At 33.4% G+C, this 23,272-nt stretch overlaps 4 protein-coding genes across 4 annotated transcripts in view; 3 read left to right on the forward strand and 1 right to left on the reverse strand.

The window, feature by feature from the left end:
• SOD1 (superoxide dismutase 1) overlaps nt 1–23,272 on the reverse strand; it is a 1,049,346-nt gene that overhangs the window by 938,119 nt on the left and 87,955 nt on the right. The gene's annotated exons all lie outside the window — the stretch shown is intronic.
• Nucleotides 1–23,272, forward strand: part of TIAM1 (TIAM Rac1 associated GEF 1) — a 1,375,699-nt gene that overhangs the window by 826,861 nt on the left and 525,566 nt on the right. The gene's annotated exons all lie outside the window — the stretch shown is intronic.
• LOC126950964 (keratin-associated protein 21-2-like) lies at nt 5,492–5,803 on the forward strand. Its single transcript, XM_050784870.1, has one exon. It carries the CDS (start codon nt 5,492–5,494, stop codon nt 5,801–5,803), a length of 312 nt encoding a protein of 103 aa, XP_050640827.1.
• On the forward strand, nt 6,876–7,097 carry LOC126951715 (keratin-associated protein 21-2-like). The gene has a single exon (XM_050786120.1). It carries the CDS (start codon nt 6,876–6,878, stop codon nt 7,095–7,097), a length of 222 nt encoding a protein of 73 aa, XP_050642077.1.

The following is a 23,272-nucleotide window of genomic DNA, read 5'->3' on the forward strand; positions in this document are numbered from 1 at the left end:
TATTGCTATAAAACAGTTACACACAGAAGTATTTGAGAAGTACAGGGGAATAAATCAGAAGAAGAGCCAGGACTAAGAAAAAGTAGAAAGAAGGATGAGGGAATTTTCTGAAAAAGAGACAAATTTCTAGCTGAAATATGAAAGATGAATAGAAGTTGACCAATCATAGAAGAAAGAAATATCCTTCTAGGCAGGGAAGAAAAAAATAAATATTTAGTGGGTAAAATGTACATTATTTGAGTGATGAATACAATAAAAACCCAGACTTTACTACTATGCAATATATCTGTGAAACAAAATTGCACTTGTGCCCTTTAAGTTTATATAAATTAAAAAGTTCACATATTGGAATGTTATTGCTACAGCCATTATCTCTCCTGGGAGAAATGTAATCACAGTTGAGCCAAAAAGAAAAAAAATTGCAGGTGTGAATTGTTGCTATTCTCAGATGGCCCCCAATAACCGTACGCTTGTGTGGTTTACTCTCATTGAGTGTGGGAAGGACCTATAACTTGTCTCTAATCTTACTGAAGATGATGGGATATCTCTTCTGTGATTACATTATGTTTAGGGTTAGCAGATAAAACACAAAATAAATCAATGGTAAATTTCAGATTAAAAATGTATGTCTTTTTAGTATAAGTATGTTTTATGCAATATTTGGGGCATACTTACGAAATCTGGCAATTCAAGTTACATGGCAAAGAGATTTTGCAGATGTCCTGGCTGACACCTTAATTACAATGATGTGAGACCTTGAGGCAAGATCCTAGCTAGGTTGTGCTTAGACTTCTGATCTACGAAAACTGAGATAAAGAGTGGATGTTGTTTTAAGCTGCTATTTTGGTGATAATTTGTTATGCGTAATGGAAAATGATTACCACACACTTCTTCTTCTGTTCTCTAAATTACCCGGTAAGAGGTGTGGTTGTCTTGGATAACCAGGATAACATACCTGCACATCAGCAGAGATTAGGAAGCCAGCCATTCCAATGAACTTCAAGGACACACTATTCTCGAGTGAAAATGAACAGGTGAGAGGCACTAGCAGCCATATTTGGTGGGAGTGCCCTGGGTACAAAACATTTAAATAAATTTTATCTAGGACCCCAATTGACAATGAAAAAAATGAGAGACCCTAAAGCATATGGGGAATTTTATAACAGAGTAATTACACAGTGAAATGGATAACCACACGAAATAATGACATCCCTGTTACAGTAAGTATTTAAGCACCCGATGATGAGGAAAGGAGGTCATTATATTATATATATGTGCATTGAAACATCACATTTTACACCATAAATGTGTACAATTATTATGTGTCAATTACAAATTCCAAATTAAATAAAATATGTTGGCTCTTCTAGTTATTTTGCCTTTCCATCTAAACATTCAAGTCAGTTTGTTAATATCTACATATATATCATGCTTAGATTTTGATGGGGATAGAGTTGAATCCATAGATCCATTCTGGGAGAATGAACATCTTAACAATATTGAGTTCAATCCACAAATATGGCATTGATATATCTCTGTATGTATTTGTTTCAAAATAAATATTGGTGCTCTATTACACAATAGAGTGACAATAGCAAATAACAATGTACTGATTGTATGCAGCACAGCAAAGAAGAATACATACTTGTGCTTCATATGTGCCTTTAGTAAGTTTCCTAAACTTTTTTCCACCTCAGTATCTATAGTATGCTACCTACCTCTTTCATGTTTTAATTTTGATTAAAATAAAAAGATTAAAAGGAATTTAAAATTCAACAGCTGTTATCATAAAGGATACTCATTTGTTGTTGTTCTAGTTTGAACTAAATAAATATCTAGAGGTGATTAATATTTGTTAAGGAATTTCTCCAGAAGTAAATACATATTATCAGAATATTATATCCATGGCTATTTGAATTCATAGAAACTCTGTAACATGAAATATTGAGGAGTTTCTGTGTACAGCAGCATTGGGTTCCAATGAAATCACCTACGAAGGAATTAGTAATTAGCAAGCTAGTCAAAGTAATGGGTCAAACTCATTTTATTGATTGCATTTTCAAACATCAACAGCCTAACCCTTCCTAGAGCCTTCCTGTGTAAAATGTATCTTTGGAATCATGTGTTCAGATGACTGGCTAATGGATAGAAACTGTTCTTAGAGATTTGTAATTGGCTCAAGACAATGCCTGCATGACAAAAATCATGGATCCTCAATAAAACTGGAAAACCTATAATAATATGTTTATTTAAGGCATATGCTATAGCTATGAAAAGACCAGGTCCTCTCATTTTCAACTGAGTGGGGTGATTTGCACATACTAGGTATTAAACCTATTTTGCATGAATCATGAAATCGATGATGTGTCCTGGCTCCTCCTGTCAGGATGTAAAGGTTCTAGGGTCATATGTTACATTGACACTTCAGAAAAATCCATCTGTACCTCGACTAAATCTTACCTTCTGGCACTATGAGTTTCAACTACTATGGGAACGCCCATGGGGGCTGCGGATATGGTTCCAGATATGGATATGGGTCTGGTTCTGACTGTGGCTGCTATATCTACCAACCATTTTGCTACTGAAGATGCTATTCCTCTTGCTACTAGAGCATCATCCTAGAATCAGCCTTTGAAATAATATTTTAAGATTAATACTTCTTCGCAGGGGATATCCCATTTTAACATCTCTACATTCATATAAGGATTGGATATTATCTGTTTTTACTTCAACAAACCTGTTCGTTTTTGAGAAGATATTAATGCTCCCATTATGTTTCCTGGAGACAGAAGATTTTACTCTAATTATATTCAAAATGTAAATTATTAGATTTTGCATGGCTGATCCATAAATACTTCTTAGTTGGTGGAAATTACACTTTTTTTCCATAAACATTTCATTTATTTTTGTAAAAATTTGTGGTTTTTTGCACTACAATCATCACTGACTTTAGTGTTTACGTCTTTCCTGGAATTTCGGGCAAGTGGTTTATTAGTGGAGCCTTAGATTTATTTATTCCTTCAATCACTACTTATTTATTGCCCCTTCTTTCATCAATATCATGTAGTTTTGTTTTTTGCAGGACTCTAGTAACTCAGCATTAGGTAGTGTGAGGCTTTCAACTTTGATTTCTTTTCAAAATTATTTTGACTGTGAGTACAAAATTATAGTTAGAATAAATTTTGGTGTTCCATTACATAATAGAGTGACTATAGCACATGACAATGTATTGCATATTTCAAGATAGGTAGAAAAATTTTGAATGTTGTCACTAATGCAACTTTTGGATAACATTAAATGACTAAATAATCAAACTTGTTCTGTAGTCACCAGGGAGACAGAAGGTGACCCTCTGAAGCAGAGTTGGTGAACAAGCAATGTACATCTGGAGATGTGGGGATGTAGGGGCCTGGGAAGCCGTGGGCCTCAGACAGACTCTGGAGAGTGGGTAGGGACATCCTGTAGAGGGAATCTGGGTGTCTGTTTGGGTAGGAGCCCCATGGGGACTCTGGGTGAACAATCTTTATGGTGCTACTTTTCAAACGACAGGGCCAAATAAAGGTTCTTGCCAGGCTAAAGCTCAACATCCCTCATGTTATTGAGATATAATTGATATAAAAGTATACATGTGTAATGTATATAATTTCATGAATTTGGACATATGCATATGCTCATGAAACCATCTCAACAGTGAAGGTAATAGACATATTCATCGTCTACAAAAGATACCTCCTCTGCTCTCTTTGGTAGGAATAATTAACAGGATATCTACTCTGTTAATAAGTTTTTCAAAGTATGCAATACAGTAGTTAACTATAGCACAACAACTTTTCAATACATTAAGCCAGAAGGTAGAGTACCTTTTCTAAGTTTATTTTTCCTTCAGTATTCTCCCACAGTCTTGGAGAAGCATATAGATTCATCGTATCTTAAAAATGCTCTATTATTATAGTTTATGATTTTTATGTGAAACTTTTCCTGTTAAACTTGCTGTGTATTTCTGTCTCCTGACTGGGCCCAGACTGATACAGACAATTTTAGTTTTAGGAGTTATTTCATATACATAATATTGGAATCGGAGTAGCAGAGAAGATCTGAAGATTTTCTAGTGTGTAAAACGAGAAGCAAAGATGGAGGGTGAAGCAACCGCAAGAACCCCAGAATTTAGGAATAAGAGTGTTCTCAATGAAGAAAAGTCATGAAGTATGAATTCACTTATCACAGAAATAACAGGAGAAGATATGAAGTTAAAGAAAGAATGAACAGGAAATTTACAGAAAGGTCAACTATTATTAATGCCATAATGTAAATATCAAAAAAGTTTCTTACACGTAAAAATCATTAAAATTTTGTTTTGAAGAACGTAAATGTGACTAAAATCAAGAAAATACTGTGAAATGATTAAATCAAGTCAATTAACAAGTCAAATTTCTCACATATTGATACATTTTTGTGGTGAAAACATTTAAAATATACTGTTTCAGTAATTTAAAAATATATGATGCATTATTAATTATTAGAGTCAGCATTCTGTGCAAGGGATTGCTAAATCTGATTTCTACTAACTAAAATTTTGTACCCTTTGATCAACATCTCGCCATTCCCCATCCATTCGACTTGATGGAGTAATGAATTATTGATTGATTACATTTTAGTGGGAAGCACTGATATATAACACAAACATGAGAGTACTCTGAGTAAATTCAAAAATGACATATGTTTAAGGATTATACCCTACAGTTGGATTTCAACAACAAAGAAGCTATGAACCAAGGATTTACCCTCTTTCTAAATTAGCATTCTAGGCAAAGTTTGTTTTTTAAATAATAAATGATACATCTCCTTACATAACTGACCTATCACAAGTTTAAAAACATTTTTTCCTCAAAGAAGGAACATAACCTGCATGGAAAAGAAGGGGATGGAAAAGCTTTTTTTTCTGAGGTAAGTAGAGAGTTTCAGAGAGTGGAGGTACCACGTGGATATACTCAATTCCCTGTCCAAAATCCCTGAAAAGTAATTTGAAGTGATTGTGATAAAAAACCAAAAGTGTTAGGAATGGATAAGAAGAAATGATGATATTAAGAACAGTGAGTAGAACTCCTTATTTAATAAATGATTCCCTAGACCTTACAAGAATAGAATGATAAACATACATTTATAGGTCAAATATATTTTGGTGACGTGTTACGTCACGAGCATGAAGTGAAATTATGGCAAATAAAATTATTGTTGTATAAGCTTGCATGTTTGGAACTTGTATGTTTGTTTTCTTTTCAAGCATGAAAATATTCCTAGGGAAGCTGTAAACAAATTATGAATTCCTAAGAAAGTAGGTGTATACAGAATGAGCTCAATTTAGGCCATTAATTGTAAAATGAGCAAATAGAGCCCATATGAGGATGACCCATGCATCACTGGAAGTATATGAAGGTCTTGGAAGAGTAAAGGACACTCTTGCAGCTCCACTGAAATCTCACCTCCTGACACCATGCGTTGCAACTACTACAGAATCTCCTGTGGGGGCTGCGGATACAGCTCTCGCTGGAAATTTGGCTGTAGATGTGGTTGTGGCTCTGGCTCTGGCTGTCGATACGGCTCTGGCTGTCAATATGGCTCTGGATATGGAACTGACTGTGGTTATGGCTGTGGATACGGCTCTGGATACGGAACAGGCTGTGGCTATGGTTGTGGATATGGCTCTGGATACGGATTTTGCTCTCGCTATGGCTGTAGATACAGCTCTGACTGCTGTGGCTGCCGACCATTTTGTTACAGAAGATGCTATTCCTCTTGCTGCTAATCTTGACTACAGATCATCCTTGCCTTTGCAGTGACCTTTCCAAGATCAAGTCCACTTGAAATCTCCCCTATCCACTGTCTCCACATCTAAGTAAAGATTGACTCTGGTGCATTGACTACCTGAATGAATATAAGAGAAGCTGTTTGCAGTGGATGGAGACTGGGTAGCTTCATGACATCACTGAAGAGAGGAGATTTTATTCTGATTAATTTTCAAATGTGAATTCCGACATCTTTTTTTCCACCTTTGTACCATGACTATTTGCAAAAGCACAAAAAGACTATATAATTGGAATGTACTAAAATAGAACAAAAATAGAATTTTCTTAATAAAAGGCCTTATTCACTATGAAGTCTTGTCTCCTTAATGTCAGGATCAGCATTAATTGGAGGGTTTGTGGCTTCCTCAAAAGCTGGGTGACCATAACTTAAAATAAGACAATGTTATCTTATTGGTTGAACCCAAATACTTATATTTAACATATTTCTTAATTCCTTGTATGTCAATTATTTATATTTATATTTACATATAAACACAAATATCACACTCAAAATTTCAAATCATGCCAATTATTTATATTTATATTTACATATAAACACAAATATCACACTCAAAATTTCAAATCATGCATGGAAAAATATTAGAATAGAATGAAGAATGAGACAGGGAATCTACTCATGAGGTTAATGCGCTAGTTCAGCAATGACTGTCTTGGTTGAGCTTAAGTCATATTTTGATGATGTGTTATGTCATGGCTATGAAATGAAACAATGGAAAACAAAATTATGATTGTATAAGCTTGTGTGTTTAGAACTTGTATATTTGTTTTCTTTTCAGGCATAAAAATATCCCTAGGGAAGTCATAAGCAAATTATGAATTCCAAAGAAAGTAGATGTACACAGAATGAGCTCATTTTAGGCAAATGATTAGATTATAAAATGAGCAAATAGAGCCCATGTGAGGATGACCCATGCATCACTGGAAGTATATAAAGGTCTTAGAAGAGTAGAGGACACTCACACTGCAGAAATATCCTCCTACACCTCAACTGAAATCTAACCTCCTGAAATCATGTGTTGCAACTACTACAGAAACTCCTTTGGGGACTGTGGATATGGCTCTGGCTGGAGTTCCGGCTGTGGATATGGTTGTGGCTATGGCTGTGGATATGGCTCTGGCTGTAGATATCGCTCTGGATATGGATTTGGCTCTTGCTATGGCTGTGGCTACAGCTCTAGCTGCTGTGACTATCAACCACTTTACTACAGAAGATGCTATTCCTCTTGCTACTAATCATCACTACAGAACATCCTTGGCTTTGCAGTGACCTCTCCAAGATCAAGTTCAATTGAAATCTCCCCTACCCATTATCTTCACATCTAAGTAAACATTGACTGTGGTCCCCTGACTATCTGAATGCATATAAGAGAAGCTGTTTGCAGTGGATGGAGACTGAGTAGTTTCATCACATCACTTAAGAGAGATTTTATTCTGATTAATTTTCTAGTGTAATTAATTTTGTAATGTAAACTCTTACCTTTTTTTCTTAATCTTTGTGCCATTTCTTAATCTTTGTGACTATTTGCTGAAACACAAGAGGACTATATAATTGGAGCATGCTAAAATGGAAACAAAATAGAATTTTCTTAATAAAAGATCTTACTCACTAAGAAGTCTGGTCTCCTTAATGTCTCCTTAATTTGAGGATTTGTGGCTTCCTCAAAAGTTGTGTGACCACAGCTTTAAATAAGACAATGTTATTTTATTGGTCGAATCCAAATAATTGTGTTTTACTTATTTCTTAATTCCCTGTATGTTTACTGTATATTTTTGTTTAAACATGAACACAAATATTAAGCTCAAAACTTTAAAACATGCATGAAAAAAGAATTAGAATAGAACAAAGAATGAGACAAGGAATCTACTCATGAGGTTAATGCACTAGTCCAGCTATGATTATCTTGGTTGAACTTAAGTCAAGGTAACTAAGAAGCAACAATATTACTTTAATATTAATGGCTTTTGAAACATGTAAAACAAGAAATCTTAGACTGAGCAGATAAGGCTCCTATGAGTGCTCAAGATGGTGAGAAAGGATCAGGGCTTTTTTATGTTACCACTCCCCACCCTTGCTGAGTGACTTTCACACTCATGATTTTGAAGTGGTTGCTGTGTATGACCAACGTTCTGCACAACTAAGGACAAATGATGAAGAGCATCAGGTCTTTTAAAACTTTGTCCTTTTATTTTGGAAGGGACACTCTTCCTGGAAGACTTTTGACTGCTCTTGTTTGTACACATGTGTACTGGACCACTCTCAGCTGAAGGTGTGTAAAGAACAAAAAGGTTGCGGTCAGGAGTTTTGCTAGTCAGTCAACCATGTGTGCCCAAAGTTTGTAGGTGTTGGGGATCAAGAGGAAAGGACAAAAGACTGAGGAAGCAAAACCTCAGGCCGTATGTACCTACAGCAATTTGAGTTGGGGCAGGGGTACAAATTATGACTTCACTCATCATTTTTCTTCAAGTGCAGAGGTTTGAGCTTAATACACTCTCCTATTTATATCATATTACTGTTTGTCCACACATAGCTCTTTCCCTTTTTTCTCTGTTTTTGTCTAACAGAGTAATTTATTTATTCTCTTCTATTTATCTTTTATTTCCATTCTCACACCCATGTCTCATTTTTAGCCATCTTGTAATTTGTTATTTTATATGCAATACCCCATTTCATCTTGTTGGTGTCCCCCAAAAGTTGGCCATTCTATTACATATTTTAAACTTATTTAAATTTTATTATATATATACATATATATATACACACACACATATATTAAAACCCCTTTTCTTTCAGCACGATTGCAGTGAATGATTCATTTATGCTACTATGTGTACATTTAGACTATTATTTCTCATTGCCATATGGTACTTCATGTGGCTAATATACAAGATTTTGCCTTTTGCTCTCTCAGTGATGCACACATAATCACACCCAGCTCTTCTTCAGCACAACATTGCTGCAGTGAACACGTGACCCTTACAGGCTTCTATGAAAGTCAATCCCAAAAATCTCAACTGCTGAGACAAATCATGTGTGCGTATTTAATTTTACTGAGTATTTCCAGGCTAGTCTCCAGGATGTCTGCACCATCTAAACCCCAAATTGCATTTCTTATGTCCTCACATATGTAACAATATTTGTTAAATCTAACATGCTAATGTCGCTTGTTTGAGCAGTGACAATGATATCACCTTGCTTTATGTATCTCTGATTGTTAATAGGTGTGAACAATTTTATTTCTTTCCATATGTATTATCCTTCATGTTTTCTCTTCCACATCCTTTGCTCATTTTCTAAACAGAGGTGCCTGTCTCTTTCTTATTGATTTGTAGGCATTTACTGTATATTCCTAATAAAATTCCCTTGTTATTTTTGACACTGGAAAAATCTCGCAAACTGTCATTTGTTTATTTTTGTTAATAGTGTGCATAATTGCACCACATTATAAACTATAATTTCTGACTTTTAGTTTTTTAAAAGATGATATATATTATCCTTATGTCGTTGATATTCTACATCTGTCAATTTAAAATTTTTACTTTTCACTCTTTGATCATTAATCCACCTGGAGTCCACCTCTGCATATGGGGGACTCCATATAGTTTCATCTTTCACTATACTGAGCTAGGTTCCCCAGCACCACCTACCAAACAGCTCACCATTTGTAACTGATTGGTGGTGACCATTGTTAGTCTATGGTTTTATCACATATATAAGAGTTTGTCTCTGGACATTGTATAATGCTTGATTTATATTTATGTTTCTTAGCATTTTTTAAAGGTTTTGTATGGAGGGGATATGTGTGATAGAGAATTAGGTTTATTCTGCTTTGTTTTTTCACTGAAGACAACTAGGTCCACTGGGTAGACTTTAAAGGCAGGAAGACTTAACAAAATAAGACACTTTTCAAATGGCTAACACAGCATGAAGATGGAATAAGCTGTCTTGTTAGCATCCCTGTCCTGAAGTTATTGAATAATTTGTATCTCCACCCCCTAGAAAATCTGAGTACATCTGCACTCTGAACATGGACTTAATTAAATTATCCACATCATTCACTTCTACTTTGAAATTCTGGGACTGTATATGTAAAGGATCATTGAACGTTAGTTGTAGGCAAGCTGGATAAGAATGATATGGCCTATAAAGCTAAGAAATGATACTCAACTTTATTATAGAGTTAGGAAGAAGAATGTAAGATTTTACATGAGTTTTGAGGCTAACCTCCTGTTAGACCAAGTTTTAAACAATTGCTGAGTGTCTGTGCAGAAAATGATTTCCAAAGCAGGAGAAAGAAAGACAACAGATTAGTAATACACTTGCAGAAGAGCTCATTAGAGAGGTAAGATATTACCACAATAATGTGTGGGATCTATTTCAGTTATCGAAGGGATCCCAGGAAGTACTCACTGTGAAATGCATATATCAGTAGAAAAACATTGTCTAATTACAATGGAAGACAGCAGAGAGGAGGAAAGAAAAGAAAAGGTCTACAAAACAACCAGAAAACAAGAAAATGCTCATATATATATTCACATATATATTCATACATATATTCACATATATATTCATATATATTCACATATATTTATATATATATATATATATGTGTGTGTATATATAAACAAAGACCCAACTAAATGTTGCCTACAAGAAACTCATGTTGCTTTTAAGGACACATACACATTGGAAGAACAAGGATGGAAAAAGGTATTCCACACAAATTGAAACCAAAAAGGACCATATATATATATATATATATATATACACACACACACACATATATATATATATCAGATAAGTTAGGCTTTAAATTTAAAAAAACTGTAAAAAAAGAAAAAGAAAGTCAGTTTATAACGTAAATGGATTAACTCATCAAGAAGACGTAACAATTATAAACATATATGTACCCAATGTGAAACACCTAAAAATGTAAAGCAAATATTAATATACTTGAAGAGATTTACAATATTACTGTTATTGTATCATCGTGTTATTATAACTACTATTACTATTATTATTATATCTTTCATCAATGAACGGATTATTCAGATAGAAAATAGGTAAGTAACCATTAGATCTGAACTATACTTCGGAGCAAATGTACCTAATAGGCATATATAGGACATTTCATCCAACAGCAGCAGAATACAATTCTGCTCAAAACACAGAAAACATGCCTCAAAAGAAGTCTTAACATATTTAAGAAGCTTTTTTTGGTTTTGAAATGTGTTTCAAAACAGGTCTTAATATATATTTAAAAAAACTGTGATCATATTAAGTATCTTTTCCAGCCGCAATAGTTTGAATCAACAAATCAGTAATGGAAAGAATTTTGGAAAATGTGCAAATATATAAAAACTAAACAACATCATCATAAACAACAAATGGGTCAAGAATAAAAAGAAAGGAAAACTAAAGATATCTTGAAACAAATGAAAAGCACAACATACCAAAACTTTGGGATGCAGCAAAGGCAGATCTAAGAGGGAACTTTATACCAATAAATGCTCACAGTAACAAAGAAGGCAAATATTAAATAAACAAACTAATTTTACACCTTGAGGGGAATAAAAGGAATAAACTAAGCCCAATGTTAATAAAAGGAAGTAAGGAATAATAAGAATCAGAGCAGATCTCAATGAAAAAGAGACTAGGAATCAACAGAAAAAAAAAACCAATAAAACTGAGTTGGTTTTGTGAGAAGATTACAAAATTAAGAAGTCTTTAAGTGGACTAACTAGAAAAAACAGGAGAAGATTCAGGTAAATAAAATCAGAAATGAAAGAGGAAAAATTACAACTGATTCCACAGAAATGTACAGGGTCATAATAAGCAACTATTATGCTGACAATTATATGTCAGCCAACTGGATAACCTAGAAGAAAAGGATAAATTCTTAGAGACACTCACCAGTCAAAAGTAAATTACAAAGGAATAGAAAATAGGAACATGTCAGTTATAAGTAAGGACATTGAATGAGTAATAAAATATCTGCTGTCGAAGGAAAGCACAGAAACCCATGACTTCACTAGTGAATCCTATCAAACATTTTAAGAAGAATTAATGCCAATCATTCTCAAACTCTTCCAAAAAAAATTAAAAGAGAATACATTCAAATTATTCCACAAGATCAGCATTAACCTGGTACCAAATCTAGAGGAGAACACTATAATAAAAGAGAGTTACAGGACAGTATTCCTGATAAACATAGGTGCTGCAATCCTCAACAAGAAAACTGAAAACTAGAAAACTGAAATCAACAGCATATTAAAAGTATCATTCACCATATAACCAGTGTAATTTATGTTTGGAATGCAAGGATGGCTTAACATATTCAAATCAATAAATGTGATATACCACATTAACAGAGTCAAGGACAAAAATTATATGGTCATCTAAATAGACGTAGAAAAGGCGATCAACAAAAGTCGACATCCATTTTTAATAAAAACCCTCAACAAATTAGATAGAGAAGGGAATTACTTCAACACAATAAAGGCCACATATGATAGGCTATAGTTAACATAATACTCCACAGTGAAAAGTTGAAAGCTTTTCCTGTAATATCAGGAACAAGACAAAGATACTCACTGATTCTCTTCAACATAGTACTGTAAGTCCTAGCCAGAATAATTAGGCAAAAGAAAGAAATAAAAGATAACCAAATATGAAAGGAAGAATCTAAATAATCTCAGTAGATCACATGACTTTATATATAGAAAACCAGAAAGACCTCACCAGAAATCTCTTAAGGCTAATAAATGAATTAAGTAAACTTGCTGGATACAAAATGAACATACAAACATCAGTAGCATTTCCATATGCTAACAATCAACTATTGAAAACCAAATCAAGAAAATAATCCCAATCACAACAGCTACAAAAATAAAATAAAATACTTAGGAATCAATTTAAACAATTGAAAACAATTAAAATTAATTTAAACAATTTAAGCAAAATATCTTTATATTGAAAACTATAAAATATTGGTATAAAAAACTGTAGAGGACACAAATAAACAGAATGAGATCCCATGGGTCATGGATTGGAAGAAACAATATTGTTAAAATATCCATTCTACCCAAAGCAATTTACAGGTTTAATGCTATCCCTATGAAAATTCTGATGACAGTTTTCATAGAAATAGAGAAAACAATCCTAAAATTCATGAAACCACAAAAGACTCCAAATAGTCCACACAATCTTGAGTAAAAAGAACAAAGTCAAAGGCAACACAGTACCAGATTTCAAAATCTACAAGAAACCTGTGATAATAACAACTGCATAGTATTCACATTAAAACAGACATATAGACTACTGGAATGGAACAGACAGCCCATAATCAAATTAAACACATTTCATGGCCAATTGATTTTTGATAAAGATGCCAAGAATCCACAATAGAAAAAAGGACAGTTCTTCAAAAAATGGTGCTGAGAAAACACAAAATCCACATGCAGAAGAAAAAAATTACACCCTAATCTTACACCACACACAAAAAGAAACTATTAAAGTTTTAAAGACTTAAAAGTAAGATCTGAAGTTATAAATCTACTAGAAGAAAACAGGGGAGAAGCTCTGTGACAGGGTCTATGCAATAATTTTTAGAATATGACCCCAGAAGTACAAGCAACAAAAGCAAAATCACACAAAGAAAATCATGACAAACTGCAAAGCTCTTGTACAGCAAGCAAAATAAGCAACAGAGTGAAAATACACTTTTAAAATAGAAGAATATTTTTACAACCCACATATCTCATAAGGATTTGATACCCAAAATATATAAGAAATTCAAACGACTCAATTCTGTAGTACCCCTTTATAATTGAAAATATATAAGAAATTCAAATAACTCAATTCAGTAGTACCCCTTTATAATTGAGGGATATGTTCCAGACCTCAAGTGGATGCCTGAAACTCTGGTTTGTTCTAAGCTGTATATACAACATGTTTTTTTTCCTCTATACTTACACACATACCTATAATAAGGTTTAATTTATAAATTCTCATGGACTGTAAGAGATAAACAACAACTAATAACTAATTGGAATAATAATAACATTATGCCAGCATTATTATATACTCGGAGGCCGTTATTAAGTAAATAAAGTTTACTTGAACACAAGCACTGCAATATCACTACAGTCCATCTGATAACTGACATAGCTACTGAGTGACTAATGAGTGAGTAGCATCTACAGCATGGATATTCTGGATAAAGAGATGATTAATGTTTGAGTGGGACAGAATGAGACAGCATTTGAAACCTATGAATTTTTTGTTTCAGGAATTTATTATTTAATATTTTCAGACCACTGTTGACTGTGGGTGACTGAAATCATGGAAAGCAAACCTGAAGATTAAAAGGAATGGGAAACATAATCTGATGGAGCAGAATAGGCATCTCTCAGTTGAACTCACACAAATGACCAAAGTATATGGAAAAAATGCCTAACATCACTAATAATCATGGAAAAGCACATTACAACCACAGTGAGCTATGACCTTATACCTTTTAGAGTGGCTATTATTGAAGACATGAAAAGTGTTGGCTAGAATTCTAAGGAAAGTCCATCCTTCTACCATTGGTGGGGATGTAAACTAGTACAGTCACAATGGAAAACAGTATGTTTCTATAGAAGATTAAATATAAAACATCCTTATAATGTAGTAATCACATTGCTGAGTTTCCATCAAAAAGAATAGAAAATCAGTTTGTTGAAGACACATCAGCACCCCCATGTTCTTTGCAGCATTATTCACAATGTGCAAGATACAGAATCAACTATCAACCTGAGTGTCCATCAGTGAATGAATAGGTAAAGAAAATGTGAACTTTATGCACAATGGAATATTCTTTAGCCTTAAAATGGAGCACCATCATCTGCAACAACATGGATGAACTTGCAAGGCATTATGTTAGGTGAAATAAGCCAGGTTAAAAAAACACAATTATCACAAGATCTCACTTCTATGTGGAATCCAAGAAAATCAAACTCAAAGAAAGGAAGGGTACAACGGTGTTAGCCATGAGCTACGGAGTGGGGAAAATGATGAGATGTTGGTCAAATGGTATGAACTTTCAATTGTAAGATAAATAAGTTCTGGAGACATAATATAGAGCGTGTTGACTGTAGTTAACAAGACTGTATTGTATAATTAAAATTGGCTAAGATAACAGATTTTAAGTGTTCTCACCACAAAAAGCTGATAAATATGTGAGGTAGTGCATATGTTATATAGCTTGATTTAGTCATTCCATGATGTATACATACATCAAAACCTCATGTTATACACCATAAATATATAATTTTTCTGTCAATTAAAGTGTAAGTTTAAAAATGGAAAGAGAGCAAAAGGAGGCAATATCTATTGGCTATCAGTGTGATTCTCATATAATTTTTAGAACATGACCTCATGATTCAGGAAGGTCTCTTTCATAACAACTCGTCTGTACTGAAATCTTCAACTGTAACATAGTCACACTTCCAAACAGAGATGGACTTCACTTTTTCATGGCAATCCTATGACTATCTGGGAATGCAGAAATTTACTTTCTTCCTATTTAACACATAGGTATATTCCTGAGGTAGGTTATTAGTCATGTTAATGAATTTTCATGGTTGCTGAGCTGCAAAATATTCTATGAAGCCAAGCTCTGTGATGTACCGTTTCATTGTGTATTTGTACAAAAACATTATTGTATAAAATGCATCAGGCAAGGTGGACTGAGGTCAATCACATGATAATTTTCTGAGGGCATTTGATCATTATTAAAATTTTATCATGAAAACATTAATTTACACACACACACAGTCATAGAGTCATTGCTTGGTATTTATGAAGGATTGGTTCCAGAAGCCCTCTAGATACCTAAATGTACAAATGCTCAAATTTCCTATATAATATGGCATAGTATTTTCATATAAACTATGAACTTCCTCCCACATACTTTAATCATCTCTAGATTACTTATGATACTGAATATGCTATGTGAATATTTGAATTATTTTTTATTTGTATCATTTTTAATTGTTGGTTTTTATTTTTGTCATTTTTTTCCCAATAATTTTATCTGTGCTTGAGTGAATTCATGGTTGCAGAATCCCCAGATACAGAGGGATAAAATAAATATAGGTATTTATATACTATATCATCAGGTCTTTAAAAAATCCTTGTCCTTTGTTGGGGGGAAGGTAAACTTTTCCTGGAAGACTTTTGACTGCCCTGTTTGGACACATGTGTTCTGCGGCCACTCTTAGCTGAAGATGGGTAATTAAAAAAAAAGTTGTGGACTGTGATTGTGCTAGTCAGCCAAGAATGTGTGCCCAAATTTTATAAGTCTTGGGGATCAAGAGGAAAGGACAAAAGGCTGAGCAAGCACAATCTTAGGTAAATTAATATATGTCCTTACATCAACTTTAGTTGGGCAGGTGCACAACTGATGTCTTCACTAAATTTTTTCTTGAAATGTAGAGGTTTAGTATACTCCCCTATTCATGTAATGTTATTGTTTGCCCACACATGGGTCTTTCTGTGTTTTAATATTTTGCTAACATAATAATTTATTTATTCTCTTCTATTTATTTTTGGTTTCCACCTTCATCTCTCATTTATAGCCATATTGCAATTTATCTCATATGCAACCATCCCTATTCATGTTTTCGAAGTCCCAAGAAAGTTGGTTATTTTATTAAATATCTTAAATCTATGTAAATGGTGTTACTTTATATCCTCTGAAGACGTTTTCTCTCTCAGCACTATTTGTGTTGAAAGGCCCATTTATGCTATTATGTGTAGATTTAAACTATTATTTTTAATTTTTGGTTGGTACTCCATGTGGTTAATACACAAGATTTTGTCCATTCAGGATCTCAATGATGCACACTTAATCACACCCAGACTCTTCAGCACAGCATTGGTGCAATGAACATGTCTCCCATGGGCTTCTATGAGAATCAATCCAAAACATGAATTGCTGAGACAAATGATGTGTTTATATTTTATTTTAGTAAGTATCATCAGGTTAGTCTCCAGGATGTCTCCAACAGTCCAAACTGCCAAATTGCAGCTTATATGTCCTCAAGCATGTGCCAACATTGTTTTATATCCCCTTTTAATGTCTTTTTGAGGAGTAAAAAGTTATCTTGCTGTTTTAATTTGCATATCTCTGATTACTAACGGGTTTGAACGTTGTCATTTCTTCCAATATGTGTTAACCTTCATAGTTTCTCTTCCATATCCTTTGCCCATTTTTTCATTGAGGTTTTTGTCTTTTTCTTATTGATTTGTACGAGTTCACTGTATATTCTTGATAAATTTCCTTGTCATTGTTAGACACTGCAAATATCTCCAAAACTGTCATTTATTTTTGCTCATATTGTGCATAATTGAACAAACATTTTAAATCTATGATTTATTTTTTGAGAAGATCTACCTTATTTTTATGTCAAAGATATGCTACATTTTCTTTTATTATTTTTAAAGTTTTACACCTCACACTTAGATCATTAATCCAGCTGGAGCCTACCTTTATATGTGGTGCTCTCATTTCCCTTTTCACTGTATTGAGCCAGCTTCTCTAACACCACCTACTAAACCCTTTGTCATTGGTTGGTGGTGCCACCTCTATTCTGTGTTATTACATGTACGTGAGTTTATCTCTGTACTCTGTTTCATGTTTGTTTTACATTTATGTTGTTTGGCATTTTTTTGAAGACTTCTTGTGTGTGTGCGAGACAGAAAATTAGGTTTATTCTGCTTTGTGTTTCCACTGAAGACCACAAGATTCAATGGGTAGAATCTAAAGACAAATAAATTTTACAAGATAAATTGTTTTTTTCTGCGAAACTTCATGTTTATGAAAGAAAATGCAAAGATTAGCATTTTTGCTCATTAGCATGGTGGCACACACCTGTAGTCCCAGCTATTCAGGAGGCTGAGGTGGGTGGATCACCTGAGCCTGGGAGGTTGAGGTTAAAAGCAGCGAGCCATGATCGCACCACTGCATACCAGCCTGGGTGATAGAGTGAGATCCTGTCTCAGAAAAAAAAAAAGAAATCAAAAAACAAACCTTTTTTGAAGGTTAGAATAGTGTGAAAATGGAATAGGCTGTCTTGTAAACATTTCTATCCTGAAGTTGTTGAAGAATTTGCATCTTCAGTTACTAGAAAAGTCTGAGTAAATATGTGCATTCAAAACTTGGGCTTAATTAATTCATTCACATTGTTCACTTCTACTTTGTAATTTAGTGATTCTGTAATAAAAAATAATTGAAGGTTGGGTCAGGGCAACATGAATAAGAATAATGTGACTCAAAAAGTCAGAAAAAATTATGCCCGATTCTGTTGTAGAGTTAGGAAGGAGTATATCCCGTTCAAAGTGAGCTTTGAAGCATCTACCTACTGTTAGAGTCAGTATTTCTGGATTTCTGGGGTCTGTACAGAAGATGCGACTCAAAGCAGGGAAAAGAGGAACAAGATCAGTAAAGCCGTTGCAGAGGAACTCATAAATGTATTCAGGGATTAATGCTATAACGAATACGGTCTGTTTCAGTTCTTGAAGGGATATAGCGACCTACTCACAGTGGGATGCTGAGAGATTACGAGATATAATATGGTAATAGTTCAGTTGCCCTGGGAAACAGTCATCTCATTCTGGTAACTCTTCAAGGACAGTTGAGGTGCTGATCATTTGCCAGGATTATGTATTGAATGGCGTATTTCTTTGCAACTTATTCCTTTTGTTACTTTGGTTTAGTAACACAATTGCTCCTTAAAACTCAGTTTTCTTACATATAATGTGGATAAAATATCTTCTCAAAGTTTTTGGGAGGTTCACATTTCATAATATTTCCAAAGGCAATTTGCATAATGTGAATTTTTGTAAGAACTCTTCATTATAATGAATTTCTTTGCTCTCTGGGAGGCTGCAAAGGGAAAGCAGTAATCAGAGTTTAAAGAGACTAATTAATACATTTATGCACAGGACTCTAAGACATATTCCCTATAATTAGTGATAGATGTTCTATAATTAACATTTATATTTTCTTAAATCTCCAGATGTAACATCTAAAATTGTGAATATAAGCAAAATAGTCATACTCTTCAATATGACCTTTTTTCCTATGATACTAATCTTTTCAGTGATATCAAAATTTGAAATAAGGATCTCAATTGTTTTCCATTTAAAATCATAGAATGCTTTCCAACAGAATGTTTTCAAGTAGTAGATATACACTTTCCATAATTGTGGAATTGAATATACATTATGATTATAAGTCCAGTGAATTGATGCAGTGGTCTCAGCAATAATTTAGTGTATCAAATGCTTTCATCACATTGCAGTTAGTTTAACATTAAGATAATTTTCTCAGGATTTGTATTTGTTTTCTTCATTAATGTTCAATTAATAGGAATTGAACAAATGATTGGGGTACATATTATCACACACATTTTTAGTTGATGCTCAATTAGTTGAAGAATGTTTTTTATGTTTGTTCAGTTTATAAATGGTGGAGCTAAGATTCTGACCCAGTTCTCTCTAATTTCAGAAGATTTTCCACTTTATAAACACTTGTAGGCTGGGAGTGATGGCTCACGCCTGTAATCCCAACACTTTGGGAGGCAAAGGCGGGTGGATCACCTGAAGTCAGGAGTTTAAGACCAGAATGACCAACATGATGAAACCCTGTCTCTACTGAAAATACAAAAATTAGCTGGGCATGGTGGCGGGTGCCTGTAATCCCAGCTACTTGGGAGGCTGAGGAGGAAGATTGCTTGAACCTGGGAAGTGGAGGTTGCAGTGAGCTGAGATGGCACCACTGCACTCCAGCCTGGGCAAAAAAGTGAAACTCCATTCCTCCCCTCGCCAAAAAAATTGTAAATTAGTCTGAGAGTGAGAAATGTAGTGTAGTTTTTAAAGATGCAAAGACTAGTGGCTATCAGAAACTTGATTACAAACGAGCTGTAGAAAGTTGCCTGGCATCCACAGTGAGAGGCTGGGATAGCACTTCAGTCACTATATTTTGTAGGGGAAGTAACCATACTTAATGGGACTAAAAAGAACCTAAAAGTTTTTATAGTAACTAAAAATGCTATGAAAAATCGTAACATATTTAAGTTTAGTTTTGAATTAAAATTTTCTAGAAAGACATTAAATCCTGAAAGTAGAACAACCAATTTAGGAAAACTAATTTTTGCAATCTTGGCATGAGGCAAGGGAAATGAATTTTCATTGGGAAATAATTGTAACCAAAACGAAAGAAGGCTTCAAAATAGAAAAAACAAAACAAAACAGTATTCCTTAAATATTTTCAATATTCTAATTGTGGCAAATGCTGACAAGCAAGGATTTGAAAATAAGTCTGAAAATTACTACTTGGGATATTCTGAAGATAGGAGAATCAGTACCAGTAATCAGAATGTTAAATTTACTCTAAGATCAAGAGATATAAAACGCAACTGGGATGTAAATCAATGTAATTAGACATTGAAACACTATTACAAATTTATCATGAAAATTTGTCATTGAGGACATGTTTCGAGATGAGTAAATTTCTACTGCAGAAATGCACACATTTTTCTAAGATTAATATTATATGGCAAACAAAACTCAGATATCCTTGATTAAAGTGAAAATCTTCATAAGAGCAATAGCTGCTTTCTGAAAATTGATATGTGCCTCCTTTTTCAAAATTCTGAAGGTTACAACTGACATGTAAGCTTCAACTATGGCTCAGATTGCATATTTAGGTGAGAAAAAGTCTTTGATAGAGTTAAATAATTCTTACCTTGAAATATTTGAAATAAAATACAATAGAAGAAAACTGTTTAAATATAATAAAGGATTTTAACCAAATAGCAAAAGCAGCCTGTTTTTATCTACTTCAGCCAAATAATAAAGCAATTTTAGTTATTAAGAAGCAGACAGGGTTAGCAGCTGCCAACATCATTATCAAGTGCAAAGAGAGAAGAAAATAAAATAACAGGAAAAAAATTGGAAAAAAGAAATAATCTTTTTGATGATTATATCTTTATGTGCAAAGGAAACTCAAGCTACTAAAGTAAAACAAAAATACTAAAATTAATCAGAAAATTTGTAAGATGTATGAGCACCAGAAAAATAGGTTTAAAAAGATTTTCTGCTTACCTACATTTAGAAATGGAGATGATTTTGATAATGTGCTATAACTACACAATGCTCAGGAAAAGCTAAAAAGAAAGTTTCAAAGACTTACTCAATTTGCACAATACTATAATAGAATATCTTATGAAAGAAAAAAAAAGAGCTGAAGAAATGGAAATGCAGATTTCATCTTGACTGGAAAGATCTATCATAAAATTTAAATCTCCTAAATTGATATGTAAATTAAGACATCTACTGGATTCTTTATTCAATAAAATTATTCAAAATGTACATAAAATACATTATCAGGACTCAAGGACTCTCATGAGAAATAAGAATATTGTTTTGGTTTAAGAATAGAAAAATAAAAATGAATATAAACAATATTTTAGAAATACATCTGAGTTTTTTTGAGAATATAAGGTAAACTTTATAGTACAATATAACATGGTGAAAAATAATTATTTGAGAAATAATGCCAATACAACTGACCTTCCATCTAGAAAACAATAAAAGTGGATCTTCAGTTAAACTATCTGTAAAAAATATTGCAGAAAGATTAACAGTTTAAATATAAAAAGTGAAGTGAAAAGATAGACAAAGCAAAATGAAAATAAAAAAAGCCCTCTGCAAAAAAAGAAAACCAAGGGAGTACACATCCACATCCACACACAACATGCACAGTTACAAATGCACACGCATTATACACACACACGTACATATACACACACAAGGTGGAGACCTCCATCATGAACATAAACCTAGTAGCTATGAATGAAAACATAGATCAATGGGGATAATAGAGAAATATCAATGTCTTAGTATATAGAAAGTTATATAACTCAATAGAAAAATAGGCAGATGATTATAAGTTGACATTCTATGTAAGAGAAGTACAATAGACCAAACATATTAAGATATTCAGATCCACTCGTGGTTAGGAAAATTCAAAATAAAATAAACCGTACTATTTTAATCTTATTTATCATCAGACAGGTAACAGTTTTTACAGTTGTTGCTGGCAGGGAGGTGTGGAAACCAACCAGCATGCTTGGGCAGTGCTGGTGAAAGTGGTGCCTCTGGCTCCTGTTGAGTCTGTGGGGAAGGAGTCTTCTCTTGCTGTCCATACAGTTCTAGTTTCTTTGGTTATAGACTATCTAGTGACCTAAGGTGCCATTTATTTTCATCCCAGATTGTGAATTCCAACACATTCTGTATATTTGACCTCATCTTTTTATATATAGTTTCCTTCTTCGTCCTTGTATGTAAATACTCTTCCTCACAATATAAGTTTGAAAGTCACTTTCAAACATTTTACTGCTAAGTACTTGCATATCAATAAAGAGATTTCAGTTTTTAGAATTTATACTTTATTTTTGGAAGATATTATAAAAACAGACATTCGAAAAAAAACCACTTGTATTTGTTGATTCTCATTGTTGTGATCATGATAATGTTCTAAGAATAGGAGCTTAGAATGAGATTTCTAATAAAGTTTCCTCTGTGATAGGAAGTCTGCTTTTTGTATATCTTAGAACATTTATTTGTTGTAATCCAATGAATGATTACCTTTTATAACATAATCATTTATTGGTTGTAAGTCAATAATAGGTTACCTTTTATAAGCTAATCAACTACAGTATTGCTTATTTGGTTTTAGGTAAAATTAAGCATCCATTCTCAAACATTTCAAAATTTCTGCTTAGTTCTTGACACTTAAAAGTGGAGGCACATCTGCACTCACAGTGCATTTTACAGCAGGAGACAGAATATGTTTTGCTCTTTGTTGTGCTTTGATTTTTATACTGGCAGCTTTTGTGGTAAGAAATAATGGCTCATAGATAGCTTTAGTGCGGTAGTGAAGAGAGACTGCAGTAGCAATAACATGATTTGAAATATTTGCCCTCAGAAGCCTAGCAAATTGCCTCAAGCAAATATTTCTAAATCTAAGGTCTTTTACAAGCTTCCTGGGTTTTAACATTGATTTTAAAATTCTACTTAGTATAAATTGCATAATTAGTAACAATTTTACATAAGCCAGTCAGCCTTTTCCACAAATATATTGATATCTGTATTTTTCCTAAGTCATTTATTTTTAAAATATCTTTGGCATAGTTGGAACTATTTCAGTGCACTGAAGGAAAGGAAAAGGAAAAAATTTAGAATAAGATGGTGGTGAAATTGCAGGTTTTAATCCAGATACGAAGATGGAAGAGATTTGGGTATTTTCCAGATTAACAAAAAAGACTTAATGAAAGATAGTAACCTCGAATGAACTTTC

This window comes from Macaca thibetana, chromosome 3 (genome assembly GCF_024542745.1).
Source record: "Macaca thibetana thibetana isolate TM-01 chromosome 3, ASM2454274v1, whole genome shotgun sequence".
NCBI classification, from domain to species: domain Eukaryota; kingdom Metazoa; phylum Chordata; class Mammalia; order Primates; family Cercopithecidae; genus Macaca; species Macaca thibetana.